General features: G+C 45.2%; 2 protein-coding genes across 2 annotated transcripts in view; one reads left to right on the top strand and one right to left on the bottom strand.

Annotated features, from left to right (window-relative positions):
• Nucleotides 1-1653: 1653 nt before the first annotated feature.
• PTGR3 (prostaglandin reductase 3) lies at nt 1654-11835 on the bottom strand. Its single transcript, XM_035125696.3, has 2 exons — nt 10670-11835; nt 1654-3518 (listed from the first exon to the last, which is right to left on the bottom strand). The coding sequence occupies exons 1-2, from the start codon at nt 10966-10968 to the stop codon at nt 2594-2596; spliced, it is 1224 nt and encodes a 407-aa protein (XP_034981587.2). The 5' UTR covers nt 10969-11835; the 3' UTR covers nt 1654-2593.
• Nucleotides 11836-13017: 1182 nt separating this feature from the next.
• Nucleotides 13018-15069, top strand: part of TSHZ1 (teashirt zinc finger homeobox 1) — a 79519-nt gene continuing 77467 nt past the window's right edge. The window contains exon 1 of the mRNA XM_035124767.3: nt 13018-14802. Coding sequence (XP_034980658.2) covers nt 14763-14802 — 40 coding nt within the window. The 5' untranslated portion in view covers nt 13018-14762. The remainder of the gene's footprint in view (nt 14803-15069) is intronic.

Genomic DNA, 15069 nt, shown 5'->3' with positions numbered 1-15069 from the left:
TATATCCCATGTTTAACTATCTCATTCCCAGTTTACACTTTGGGGCATGTGCATTTGCTGTAAAGTAGCAAAGTGTGAAGTGAAGATACTTGGATGTAAACATGCTGAGGTGGGCAAGCACCAGGGAGCCTCAGCAAATGAGGACTTAACAGTCCACTGTGAATCTACAATTATGTGTATGTGTTTCACACATGAAGGTATTCACTAAGGTCAACACTGGTGTGCATACCTATTGATATTACTCAATGCTCTCTAGGTCTACATAGAAATAAGTTTCAATCAATTCAAAGGTAAGTGGGCATAAGACTACAACCTGAGCATACTTGCTAGGAACATTCTTTGAGTAAAATTTCAACACTAGGCCTTTACATATACCGGTATATATTTATAGCAGATACTGAAACTGCCTCTTCAGCTTTGACTCATTTGATGTTAATTGTTACAAACTGAGACAGAACAGAACAGGGGGTTGGACTAGATGATCCTTGGTGGATCCCTTCCAACGCTACCATTTTATGATCATGTAGAATTACTTACTTTAAAAAGTATGAAATTGAATGTTGTAACCACGCTTCTAGGTAAAAGTGGTTCTTCAATACGGGAATCAATCAGATGCATGTGCACACAGCTGGGAAAGAACACACTCCACCTGGCGGAAATCTTAAAACATAATTACTTTGAAGTAAGGCCCAATGAAATCAGTGGGGCTTATTTTTTTTAGATATTTTACACTACCTTTCAGGGCATAAACACCCCTCTCAAGGTGACTTGTACAGTACTTATGATTGGGGTGTAAATATTTGGTTGTTTTGCAATAGTTCCTCAAAGAGACAGAATTGTGAAACACAAGTGCTAAAAACATGCTCAGTGTCAAAAATATAGGGGGGAAACAGACTTTGGTCACTTCACATCTCTATGTGTGAAGCATATTATAACGATGGTTCTTTATGTCTAAAACTGAATTTTGTTCTCAACAGTTATGCTGTCTCCACTTTTGTTCACCACCAAAGGGAAGCCAAATACTTCATCATAATGAGAATGTTTCCATAGGGTGATCAGCTGCTGGATCCAAAATATACTTTGGGTTTCACCTACCAAGCAATTTTTCCAACATCCTAGTCCAAACTCCAGTTTAATTGGAATACCTGGATTTGAGCCACTTAAGGTCCCACTGAAATCGGTGGTGCAGAGCTGGCCTAGATCCTACTACTTGGGTGTGCTTTTAGCTACAGGGTAGCAGGAATTTTAAAAAGCCATGCTTATGAACCTAAAAGGGGAATCTGTTCAACAATAAACATTAGAATGTCCTTAAACAAGAACGCTGATTGCCAGAATGCCTGAAAAAGCAAACGGCTGTAAGTGGAGAATTGCTACATATTTTAAAATACCAGTTTATTCCACATGTGTATTGTCTTTGGAAACAGTAAACACTCTTTTGCATCTTCAAGTTCATCTTAAAGAGATTAACCCCTTCTCACAAAACAACAAGTAAAAAGGCAATCTGGAGCCAACTAAGAAACATGGCTCGTCTGCTTAACAGTGGGTCCCATTGGATTCAGTGGGTTTTACTCGATGGTGAGTAGTCATGGGATTGCAGTTGAATTTGCACAAAAAAATAACAGAAGAGAATAAATGGACAACTGAACCATAGTGTAAAAAAAATAGTCAAAATGATTTTAATGCTTTAAAACAATATAAATTCTTACAAAGGTTGAAATATAAATTATTACAAAGGCTTAATCTTATTGCATAGTTCAGCACAGTCCTCTGGTGCCATTATAAGCAAGTGATCTAGTCACCACCATTTCCTTGTAAGTGAGGGGCTTCATTAACACTGTTCTTAAGATTGCTTTAATATCAGTAGAATGTAGCATTATACCAAAGTTAACCCAATTAACGGGTTAATATAGCCAAAAGAATAGTTAGAAAGTGATATTACAACATGAAGATTTCAAAATATAACTATAAAACCTTATATAAAATTAAAACAAACTTTCATTTAAAAACAAAAGCTGCCACTTTTGTAACTAGTGAAATATATATTTTGAGTTACATAAATCTGCATTTTATTATTGTATTTGTAACCAACACAACTGAAAAAAGATAATTTCTCATTTTTAAATTATATCAAGTGCAAACCGCTAAGACGCTGCCCTGTGCTACTGAAAAGCACTCTTGCTTGACTCCCATTGCTCAAGCAGAATGTCCAGGTGAATTGCACCCATCCTTTTTTATAGGAAGAATCGATAATATTATTGATTTCACTTAAAATATTAATATGCCTTTATTTACTCAATTCTAGAGGAAAGCTGTAGGTGAAGATTTCATAGTTGGCCAGATTCAAATCCAATGCAAGTTTAATCACAAGTTCGCTCAAAACTCCCAGACAAAAATGCAGAACTGTTTAACGCAATGCCAACGACACATGGCATTTTTAAAGAACACAAAGCCACTTAAATTCAACAAATATTTTTTTACGAAAGCCTACATGCTATTTTTTAATATGTTACCCATTGGCGACTTTAAAGAAATAGTTATTGTGTAGCATAAAGTGCCCATTTTCCCTCTTTTGATTTATATCATTGTTCTGTTTTTACAGCTTACTGTTGACAGAGTGAGGTAATTCAACTACAATTTTTCCAATGTTTTTCCCCATGTACATATAATCTATAGCGTGGAATACGGACTCTAAGCCAGAGAATTTGCCCTCTGGAGACATGTCTCCAAGGTCCACCTCACAAACCAGTTCTCTGTTTTCACACATTTTGATCAAGTGTTTCAGAGCTGTTTGGTATTCAGAAAGGTAATGGTTTAAGAAGAAACCCCGGATGCTGGCAGATTTCCTTAGCAGCTTTGCTGGCAACATTTCCACATGACCAGGCTGAAGGCCAGTACGGGTTTGGTAGCCAGAGATAAACCCAATAATTATCAGGCGCCCTTTGGTAGCCAAGGAGCTGACAGCCAAGTCAAACATCTGCCCGCCGACAGATTCATACACCACATCCACACCTTTCGGGTAGTCCTTCTTAAGGACAGCAGCAAGGTTTTCAGTTTTGTAGTTGATAGGGTGGTCACAGCCTATGGATTTCAGAAAGCCAGATTTTTCATCACTGGAGCATGTTCCAATTACGTGGCATTTTGCCTTCTTGGAAAGTTGCACGGCAAACTGACCGGTTCCTCCGGCTGCGGCTGTCACCAGAACCGTCTTCCCGTCGGACAGTTCTCCAAGCTCCTTCAGGCTGATATATGCTGTAGTTCCACTTACCAGTAGTGTAAGAAATTCAGGTTTCACAGAAGGTACCGGGATGGCTTCTTTGGCAGGAACAATGGTATATTCAGCAAAAGCACCAGGCCTCATGTAGGCCACTGGTTGCCCCATTGTGTATCTAGCGCTGGCACTTAGGCCCAAGGCTACCACTTCACCAATTCCTTCAAAACCTACGTCAAATGGGGGCTTAACTGATGTGTCATATCGCCCAGCTGAGTAGTTAATATCGGATGCATTAATGCCGACAAATCTAGAAGCAAACAAAAATGTATTAGGCTCTCTTTTTTGACAAGGCATTTTTTTCGTCGTAAGAAAAAACCTTTCGCTTAAATGCACAAGGTAAGAAATTTCAATGCTGCATATTCAAATATCTCAAGAGTTGGGGGTGGGGTGGGGGAACGCCTTCTATGCAAAATGAAAATGGAAAGGTTGTTTTAATCTGGTTTTAGCTTTACAGATAACATAATTTGACATATTTTGTACATGCAAAGCATTTTCCCCTTGCCTGTTTCATTAAAATAAGAACAATAGAAATGAGTTTTGATAAGCTAGGGAATAAAACTGCTTTTTCTATTAAAAAAATACAGCAGAATAAAATATGGGCAAAGTAGTAAATATGTTGACTCTGGCAATAAATTTACATTTCAGATTATAACAACACTTTTAAGTGACTAATGATAACATGAAGTATCAATGTCCTCTCCAAGGTCGATGGTCATAAGTGTTACTGCAGGCAAATTTAAAGAAAATGGATGGAGTGTCTGTAACAAATTTGCCTTTTGATGCAACTAATTTGCACATTATTAAAATACAGTATTTTGCTGTATACAAATTACTCACAACACCTTAAAACAACCTTGAAGGACTAAAATTATGCAACAATACTTTTGAGCACTATTGACCTCTAACAAGTAAAAATGAACATAAGTATTAAAAAGGCACAAGTAATTTAATGATGGGTGGTGAAGTGGCTTATGATTCTGAAATACAAGTTATCTGTACGCACACAGAGTTTGCAGCCAATTTTCCCACAGAAACCTGAAAACAAAAATACGATTCTGTCATAAACAGCAACGTGACTGTTTCTCTTCTAAAACCAAAAATAAACAAATTATGGCATTTAATTATGTGGAAGTGTGAAAATATGTGAAAAATTGATTTTAATGCAACTAGAGAGCTGTTTGTGGATTTATGGTAATTTGAAATAGCTGACACACAGTGAAACAACAGAACTGAAGGAAGTGCACTGGCCATTTCTAACTCTAAGAAAAATCTCTTTCATTTATTAAAATGTACAGAGTTCAATACAGATAGCTAGATACAGAAATGGATGCATATTCACAGAGGGAGCTGTGTCTTCTGTATGTCTCCCTAATTCTTCATTTAATCCAGTCTGCGTCTGTAGCAAGGAACACGTTTTTTACCTCTTTTTTAGAAAACAAATGCATCCCCATCCAGTTAAAATTTACATATCTCCTATTTCCCATTCTGAAAGGGGAGCGTAAGAGAGGAGGGCAGATTCCAAGGTAAAGGGGCTGAGGTTGCCTTGAGGACGTGAGAAAGGAAAGATCAGAGAGCCAAGGCGCAAGGTCGGAAGGGCTCCGACACAACATGACAACTCCCTGCTTTTTGCATTACACCCCACGCAACTTCTTCTCGCAGAGAGGCTGCTAAGCCAGAGAGTCCGCTGGGCGCGCAATCGGCCTCATTCATTCATCCCCGCACAGAACTTGCCTCTCCCCGCCCCCCAGCGCCCGAAGTCACACAGGCAGCATGCGAGGGGGGCTTGTCTGCAGCCTTCCTTCGGCAATCCTAATTGTTGCGCCCCTTCCCTTCACTGTCCTGGGCGCTGCAATGCTTGCGCTTGCTCCAACAGCCCGCGCAAGCGGTGCAAGAAAAGTGACTCCAGAGCAAAGTCGGGGCTTTGTGGTCCGATTTAGGCTGCAACCCAGCAAGCAAACGGGACTTGCCCGTTTCACACACCCATGCAAAATGGTGCAGGACGGGACTCCAACTGGACTCAGCCAGCAGAAATGCACAACTTCGGCTTAGCCAAGCAGCGTGCCTGGAGACACGAGCTTTCCCCTCGCTGCAAAAAGTCATATTACCCCTATACTAAAAGGGGTCTGCCTCGCTGGCAAGGGCGGGCAGATGAAGACATGCGGCTATAAGGAGGATGGACAGGGTGGCTTAAAAAAAACAACAACCCGCAAGTAGCCGAAGGGGCTGGAAAACTCAGTCGCACCTTGTTAACAATAACACCCCGTTGACCTTTGTGATCTTTCCCGCCCCAAATGCATTGCAACTGAGCACCTGCTAGCAAATAGGTGCGTGTGCAAGAAGGGAGAGGCTCAGCTCCACACCAGCTCCACATTGCCTATGGGGCACCCCAGCGAGAAGGGAGCAATGCCAGCCTTGTCCCCCAGCAGAACGGGAGCTCGGAACCCGGCTGGGTCCTTCTGGGGTCGGCGAGAGGTCTCCTCCCTCTCAGGCCCCTCCGCCTTCCGCTTTGCCCTCTCTGCCAGCACATGGTCACTTGCAGTTCGCCCTCCCCTCGCGAGGCGAGCCTCCTCCTGGCGCTGCTCGCGTCTCTTCCGTGGCTCAGCTGGGAAGCGCAGGCAGAAAGTCTCTGGGCAGGCTGTGCAAAGGGAAAGGGGCGAAAACAACTCACTTTTTTTAAAAAAAATCATTTCTTCTAAAACAGAGTTGCGCCCCTCTCCGCGAAATGCATCCGAAGCCTCTCTCCCACCATTCCTCCATCGAACTCGAAGATAAGGGCTGCGTTTAGAAAACAAGCCCTATCTTTTCCCAGCCTCTGCTCGAAAAAGGCGCCTGCCCTGTCCAGATCTTTCTATCCGAAGAAGTGGAAACACTGTTCATTTTCGTTATTAATACCACCTAACCCCCCTCCTGTATTAAAATACAATTCTGGATCCCAGCGCGGGGGGGACGGGACGACTACGTTCCTATTTCAGCAGTGGTGTTGATAATAAGGGGAAGTTTTGTGATTTTGCTCTATGTTGCAATTTTTAAAGTAGCTCTGATGAGGTACAGTATTCTCAAGGAGAATTCAATGGCCTCCCTGCCATTCCCAGGACAAAGTTGCACTAAGGAAGGGGGGACGGGACGGTGCAGGGTTATTTGGCGATTTGTACAGACCCGATCCTCTACCTGTTTACTCCCGGGAAATACACGCACTGGCAGTAAATCCCATTGGACTCAGTGGAGCTTACTTCTGGGAAGAGATGGGGAGGATTGTGCTGTCAAGTCTCCCTTGGGCTTCCTAGGAAGGACTGCAGCCTGTGTGTCGGTGGCTTCCAAGGGAAGATGCAAGTTCAAGATCAGCTTGCAAACTTGCGTGGAGGAGGAGAGTTGGCAACCCGCAGTCATTGTTCTTTCGCTTAAATACGTGACCTTCATAGCGGGGGCCTTCGCTACCCTCCTCCCGATTTTGTGGTTTGCATTTCCCTAGGAAGCGGCCCAAGCCTTTCGCAAATATGCAAAATGAGGAGCCATACAAAGAGTAATACTAATACGGATCCGAGCCGTCCCCATCCCACAATAATAATTGCAGGCTGACTCGCCCCGGCTTTATTTATACCAACACATTCGATTTGAAGGGAGAAGGGGGGGAGGGGGCGAAGCGTCTTCAAAGTGGGGTGAGAAAGCGGCTTCGTTTACTCAAAAACAACTTGCAGAAGTCAGGAGACCGAGGGGGGTAGGGCAGGCAGGCAGACACAACAAAGTCACCCAGCCCAGGAGCACGCCAGGAAAAGGGGGAAAAGCTCCCAGACCGAACAAGCGCAATCGCTGAGAACACTTCGCCCCACATTCCTATTTTTCCCATCTCCAAATTCCCTCCCCGAACCCATGTCTTGCTTCCCACTTTTGCTACCCAATTTTCTGTATGATATCCCCTCTCAACAGAAAACAGAGCCCCCCACTATGAGACCTGCCACTTTTTATTTTAAAGAAATATGCACACACACCCTCACTTCCTGGGTCACGTACTGTATTAGCTAAGAAACCCAGAAAATACCTTTCGGGGTGGGATGGAGCTAAAACCAAGGTACGGAGATATATGAATGGCTTAAAAAAAATTTCCCCTCTTTAAATTTATTTATTTGTTTATTACTCCTGGTCCTCAATCCTCTTTTACCGCCCAATCACATCTCCCACAAAATGATCAGAAGTTTAATGTTTCAAATCGATTCCCAGTTTGAGGGCATTTCTCTCGGAATAAGAGGCTGGAGTGGATTTTTTTTTTTTTTGCTGTTCAGAAAATTATCAGAATAAAGGCGAGGGAGCTGTTTTCCAGAGAGGGGGGGGAGGGAGGGACACTTGTCCTAAAAAAGAAGGAAAGAAGTTAAACGAACTTAAATTGCACCAAGGCAACATGTGCGTGTGTCTGTTTTTCTTGGGAGAATGGGGTACTATTGTGCATTATGCCATTGGCTCTTTTCATAGGAGTTGTGGGGCTAATATGTTTATTCTCCAGCCACCGCAACAGCTCATTTTCTTTTCTGTTTCAGTTTGAGATGAAGTGTACAGTATATTCAAAGCTAGACAAATCCAGGTGACTACGCTTCCCCCCCTCCCAGAGTGTGTATAATGTATTGGGCGTGGAGAGAGAGAGAGAGAGAGAGAGAGTCCCGTGTAAGCTTTCAAGGTAGGCACAGGCGTTAGGTAGAAAGGTTTATTCTTAACACGCTTTATTCCGCACTAATTTTGCACTCTCCTGTCTTGGGTGAGAAGCTCCAGCAACAAAACTGAACATCTCACGCAAATCCACATGACACAAAAGTTGCGAACTCCAATCCTGTGATTTCTCACACGCACCTTTTGCAAACTGAAAAAAGAGAAAGGTGTTTTTTTAAAAAAAACAACGAGTTGCGATCCTTGGACTCTCTTTGCCTGAGTCTCCCCGGGTGAATGCTGCTAGCCCCCCTTGCCTCCACTTCGGAGAACGCACGAGCACATCTTTCCAGTCCCCAGAGAGCCCACCCAGTATTAAGGGCAGGAGGGGAAAGAGTTACATTGAAAACAAAATAAATTGCATGCATAAATTTTCAAATTTCATGGGGGAGGGAGAAAGTGTTGCGGGGGAGGAGATTCGAGAACAAGGACGTAGCAATCTTCCGATAGGCAGCTGAGAGGCCAGGATATATTTTATCTTCACGCAGCATTTTAAACCAGCCGACCCCCACCCCCCTATATCCCCAACCAAAGGAATTTAACTGCAGCATGAATGAGATTTTTATTAAGGCTTCACATACTTTTGCTCTCCAAAATACTATGTCCTGATGACAACAGCAATTCAAACCTTTGACACCAGGGAGGGCATCTCTCCCTGTAATGTGGGTGTTGTACATTACATAAAACATGAACATTTTGCTAGGGTTCAGATACAGGTATGATATACGCTGTCTTTCATACTGCAGACTGTGTGCATTTTGTGTGCATTTTGTGTGTGTGTGTGTGTGTGTGTAATCCACAAATCACATAATTCTGTGTATTTGTGCTTAATCTATTTTAGCCCTATTGGTTCCAATAGGGCTAAACTTACTGAAATGCAATTTATGCTAGATTAGCAACCAAGTAATCACTTCTAAATATTAAAAAATTGATTGTTAGGGACGAATCTAAGGTCTACCTGAACCTGCTACAACACATAGTCACCAAACTCACAATCACACCTTTAGAATTCCACATTCTCCCATGGATTTTTAAGCTTTCCACTTTTAAAATCTCCACGTTGATTTTAAGATATTATATCATCTAGAAAGGCGGCAGCAGCAGTAGCAGGAATATAATAATTAAGATTGCTAATATTGTTGAAGTAGAGGTTTTGTTCTACAAATTTTCAGGTATATGGAGAGGGCAGCTCACAGAAAAAAATGGGAACTCAAATCCTCCTTAGCTACTAGCTAGCCCACAATTTACAGCATATTGCTTTAAGCAAAATGTGACGTCTTTACTTCATGTCTTTACTTCATCCATGACCTGGATGCATTGCAAAAGCAGCTCAAACCAGGCAAAGGAATTGTCTGAAAATAGTGCTACACCTTCTCGAGGGCTACAATCCTGATCAGACTTACTTGGAAGTAAAGGTCACTGAAATGAACGGAGTTTACTTCCAAGTAAACATGGTGAGGTCAGGGAGGGGAGCTGCTTATCCCCATTTCCCTCCTCCGGTCAGTGCCTTCTGCTTTGCTTTAGTCGTAAAAGGAGGAAGAGGGCCACGGAGTTAAGACACTCAAGAGTTACGGGGAGAGGTGGGTGGCAGTCATTTTGTGCCCCTCTGCTTTCCTGTTGATTTCTGGCTTTCTTAAGGTTAGTGACGTGGAGGACAGGGGTGGGGGAAGGGTGGAGAAACAGGCAGAGTTGCACACATAACTTGCTCTAAACAACGTCTGGAGTGTGTTACATGCGCGCGCACAACCTCCCCTCCCCGAGATGGCTATAAATAACCTATATACAACGTCCCAATTGCTGTGTATTAATCACACACGGAGATCTACGCAGCTCAGTCAGTTTTACTGTATAAAACATAGCCCTCGCAGATCCACAAAGAAAAAGTCAGGAGCGCTCGCTCATGAGAAAACACACACACACATACACTGACAGTTGTAGGAACATGGAACAAACATTTGCAGGCATAAATCTGGACGGGACTTGGAAATCATTTCCTGGTTGCTGAACTCCCTTCCTGAACTCTCCCGTCGCATACAACTTTCAGATCAGCAGATGCACACGATACATTTAAAGCACGTTCCACACACGTGGCGTCCCCCAAAGAATCCCGGGAACTGTAGTTTCCCCCTAACAGAGGTACAATTCCGAGCCTCTTTAACAAACTATAGTTTTCAGGGTTCTCTGGAGGGAAACCATGTGTACTGAATGTGCTTTAAATGTAAGGTGTGGACTTGATGGGAAACTATTACCGTTTTTCAGGCTTGTATCATTCTTAATACCTGCTGTCCCTCCTCCCCGTGATTCCTTTCAGTTTAACATATCATTAAAAAAGAGAGAAAAGAGCAGAGGGAGGGGGAGAGCGAAGCAATATACACATTTTACCTCTCAGCAAATGGAAACGTTTCATCATTTGCACAGAGGTGTGTGTGCGCGCGGGATTATGGCGTAAGCCATTCACAACAATAAAATTAAATCAGCAGTCGCCAGATGGCAGCTGGTACGATTTGATAGGATCACATCGAGTGAATGACTGCGTGCACACGAGAGAGGAGGCCAAAAGGGTATGAGAAGTTAGGATAAGCAGTAGGGCAGGAAAGGGGGATCGCATACCCCACCCACGAAAAACACCCACGGAGAAGATGCAAAGACGAGTTGGCGAAAAGGGAGAGAAAAAATGAGGCGGGGGGAGGGGGAGCAAAATCTCACCTGTTTCTGACAAGCAGATCGCCGTCTCCCGGGAGTGGCACAGGCACATCGTGTCGTAGGCTCACAGCCTCTCGGAAGTTTGAGCTCAGCTTCGTCACCACCAGCTTCTTCATGGTGGTGGGGATGGACGAGCCGTGGAAATCCAGAAAGTGGCGGGAGTAGGACATGTCCACGATGGGCCGGGGCCGAGCACCACCCAAGCAAGACCGGAGGGGGCTCGCCCAAGGACGCGGCTGCAGACAGTACAGCTGAGCTCCCCAAGACCTTAGCAAAGCGCTGCTCTGGGCGTGGAAACTCATGCCTAATCCTGCATCTCGCTCCGTGCTTACCGCCCTTTGCTCGGCGTTCTCCGCACCCCCTGGGCGCTCTTTCTTCCTTGGCTAGGAGGGTTCTTCCACAGGCATGCAAACCTCAGCACAGGCTGCAGGAGACAGGCTCTGCACAGACCGGTTTGTATATGTAAATAAAGTCTAATGCAGCAAGCTGCAGCCTGCGTCGAGACCTCCCTTTCCAGCCCCTCCACCATACAGTACAGGAAGCTCAGAGCAGCAGCCGCAGCAAAAAAATCTCCTGCAGCTGATATTGTGCTACCGTCACTACTATTTTTTTAAACAAACAAAACAAAAACCCAATATCACAGGGACAAAGTTCTTCCTGTTTCAGCCCAGCCTGCCCTGCCAAGTTACTGGTGCCGAGGGAACACAAACGTCGCGCGCGTTTGCGTAGCCTGCAAACAGAAACAGACCTAGACCCACACAAGCCTACGTTGGTGATCACAGCACCTACGGATTTCTTTCACTCGGGAAAAAAAGATTATTTTTTGTGGGGAGTGGTTAATCCCCACGATCTTTCTATTTGAATTTTTATGGGGTGTGATCTGCATGCTGAGGAAGGGAACCCCGTCATTATTGCATATTAAAAGCTTGCCGAATCTACCACCCCCCTCCCGCTCCTTCCAGCTCTTTCCTTTAGAAAGAGACCGAGCTGCTCTTCCTGTGTTATCTATCTATATATACTGTACAGTATATATAAAGGAAAGCTCGGAGACGTTATTAGATCGAATAAGGGTTAAGGCTTGTAGAGAGAAGTTGCAGCTAATCTGGCAATGTTGTTATTAGGAGCCTCCAGGAGCCGCTGGCTGCAGCCACAGGCCCCTCCCCTTCCGTGCGAAACGTTCACTTCCTCGTAAGGTGGTACAAATCAAACCAGAGCCGCTAGCTACCGCTAGTAGAAACAGCACTTGCATTTGGGAAGGCAGAAAAACAACAGCGATTTACGAAAGGATTTTAAGCATCTTTAAGGATCTGAGTTTGTGTGTATGTGTGAGCGCCATTTAAGGACACCCCCCCCCCCACACAAACACAAAATACTGCTTGTGTCCTCCTGGTCTTCAGGTACACATGAAATGCGCTTTACAGCCTCATAGATTTTATAACCCTATATAACAAGATAGACTGGTAAATCCATTGAGTCGCCTTCCTCCCCACAATAGCTATAGCATTAAATAATATTGCCATATATTTATTTTTGGCCTAATACCCCCGTGTCGCCTTATCTCTAGGATAGTGCTTCTAAATCTGTCTCTGCAATGTTCAGTATTGCTTTTTGGATAGGTAGCATATGTCTTGGTCAACAGACTCCTATAAAAATGTTTTACAAAACCTGCCAATTTTGTTTGGTAGCGTTGGATGGAGATGGCATAAAAAGCACACGCAAAACTGTTCCAGTAATGTCATGGCAGAAATCCTATTTCTTAATCGCATAATGTTAATAAATGATTTTAAATCTCAATCTGTCAATTAATCTACATTTTACACTGAAGAGCACTTTCAGGACATTCCTAAACATGTCTACTCAGTTCAATGGAACTTACTCCCGAGTTACCCCCTAAATCTCGCTGCTCTCTTATCTGAATCTCCATCAATGGAAAACCCATTCAGCAATATTTTTATGATGCAGTTTTTTTCTTCTTAGCATCAGCTTAGAAATATGCAAACTTTTTTTTAGAAGTCCTAAATTTAGAGTGTGTCTGCCCCCACCCCCACAAGAAGCAACTCTGTTCAAGTTTTCCAGAACTTGCACTGTGCACCACATGCGTTAGATTCTACACTGCAGCCAACTGAGCTTTATTTATAACCAATTCTGGTACATTTGTCTCCCTCGAAAAACAATCTTTTAAAATATTTGTTAAGAACTTTCCGCCGTGACTTTTATTCTTGATAGGCAAAAACAAACAAAAGGAAAAGGAGGGTGGAAAAAAATCAAACAAAGCAATTAAAAAGATTGACAGGTATGGTTCTGTATGAGACCTATTTGTAATTGTCAGGGTGACGTTGGCAAGAGGAGGAGGAGTAAAAAAAATCTGAAGCAGGAAAAGCAGCTCGATGTGTCTGTCTATCAGTTGAGACTGTCTGAAAGCTCTGGGATCTGAATGTGTGCTATATTTCAGTGAAAAGAGAAGAGAGGAAGAGTGGATCTCTTTCTCTCCCAGGAGTTTAAACGAGGGGGGGGGACAGTTCACGTTAATCTCTTCCACTCTGTGAATGTCTCTGCTTCTCTCTCCCACCCCCACCCCCGCCCTTTCAACACACTCTCTGGGGGTTGCCTGGTTTGGGGGCTTTTGTTTGTTTTCTGTTGCAGATCAAGATCAACTAAAAAAAATAATCCATGTTAAAAACGTGTTCGCATTATACTAGTATCAGAAGAAGCTGCGATCTTTGGAAGGAAAAAGAGAGAGAGGGGAAGCGAGGCAGAAAAGTAGTCCTCTCCGATGGTGCCACTGTTTGATCTGTGACTCTCTGGAAGGTGGAGGAGTGACTGACATTTCCCATCCGGTGTTATCTGTATGTATGGGGGCTTTACTCCTTTTTTTTTTTTTACTGTTTGCTTTCTTGCTCAGACTAAGTGATGGGAGGAGAAGGGAAGACCGGATCGACCTCGTTTTCTGCACAATGAAAAAGCTATTATCGGCGCGATAAAAACCACCATCGCCAAAATCCACGAGCTTTTCTGAAACAAGCCAGAGAGCGAGAAAGTTGCGCTTTGAGACTCTTTGATCTTGGAGAAAGGCTTGCGCGCGGAGCGGGGGGGGGCGAGGGGGAGGCGAGTGAAGCGGAGGAAGAGCGCCTGAATCCACCACCATCTCCTCGTTTGCTGTGTTTTGCTCCACTCTCTGCCAAGGCGAAGAAGCAGAAGAAGTAATCAAGGAAGGGTGGAGGGAAGAAGAAGGGGCAAAGGAGGAGGAGGAGGAGGAGGAGGAGGGAAAGGAAAAAAGACCGGATCAAGCAAACGGATTTGAGCTGCACGTCGCCGGAGCAAGCCAGCCTCTTCATCTTGTCCATCTCCCTGCCGCTTGCATCTTCGACGGAGGGACCCCAGGCGCGAGGGAAAAGCGAGCAAGCGAGCGAGAGCTTTGTTTTGCGTATCGAAGTAACTTTTCCACCCCTTCCTCCAAAAAAAGAAAAGAAGCCGCTGAAAAGACGGGAGGAGGAGAAGGGCAAGAAGGGTGTGTGCGCGCGCCTGTGTGTGGACGGGGGGGATCGGAAGGTCAGAAACCAACCTTGTCAATGAAAACATTGCCTCAGCGAGTTTTTGGAGCGGCGGCGGCGGCGGCAACTGGCATCACTGTGCCCAGCCTGGGGGCCGCCGCATCCCACCACCACCACCAAGCCCACCACCGCCGCCACCTGCCCCTGCTCTGCAGCCTCGGCTCCTCCGCGGCGCCGCGAGGAGCTGCCCGGAGAGAAGGACGTGAGGGGAGCCTCCAGCGCCGAGCGGAGACCCCGCGCAAACTTTTTTTGCCCCCTCCCTCCTTCCCTTCCCCACCTTGCACTCTCCCCTGAGCGGAACCCGAAGTTGAGGGAGCCCGTTTGCCGGCCCACCTCCCTCCCTCCTTCTCCTTCCTCCCCCCCTTTTTATTAGTGTTTTGTGTATGTTTGTTTCTGCATGAAAAGAGTGGGGATTGCAAGAGTCCTGTGCGGAAACTCTCCAGCGGCGGCGGCTGAGGGAGGAGGAGGAGGAGGAGGAGGCGGTGGTGGCGGCGGCGGCGGCGGAGGAGGAGGAGGGCGGCTGAAGAGACGGCGGCAACACCAGCATGCCGAGGAGAAAGCAGCAAGCTCCCCGGCGCTCTGCAGGTAACCCCCCGCCTCCCCGAAGCCCCTCGCTCGCACTTTCCCACTCGGCCGCCTCTCTCCTCAGTCCGACCCGGAGAGGGGAGGGGTTAGTGTGGAGCCCAGCGAGGCCTGCAGCGCAGATTCCCAACTCTCTCTTTTCTGTTTCCACCCCACCGGTCTCCCTATGTAAAGAGGTTAAATTAGGCCTTGAATGTCTTAGGGAGAGCCTTCCTGTCTCAATAAACGGCGGGCGGAGAAAGGGGAGGGGGGCGCCTTCTTGGGGTTGGT

This window comes from Zootoca vivipara, chromosome 8, assembly GCF_965207765.1.
Source record: "Zootoca vivipara chromosome 8, rZooViv2.hap1.1, whole genome shotgun sequence".
Lineage (NCBI taxonomy): Eukaryota > Metazoa > Chordata > Lepidosauria > Squamata > Lacertidae > Zootoca > Zootoca vivipara.
This window is presented reverse-complemented; position numbering and strand designations above follow the sequence as displayed.

What these genes read in the sequence shown, in the direction of transcription:
- PTGR3 (XM_035125696.3), bottom strand. Translation starts at nt 10,968, where the DNA reads ATGAGTTTCCACGCCCAGAGCAGCGCTTTGCTAAGGTCTTGGGGAGCT. An exon ending in GATCTGCTTGTCAGAAACAG is followed by an intron (nt 3,519 to 10,669) that starts GTGAGATTTTGC and finishes GTTTGCTTCTAG; the next exon opens with ATTTGTCGGCATTAATGCAT.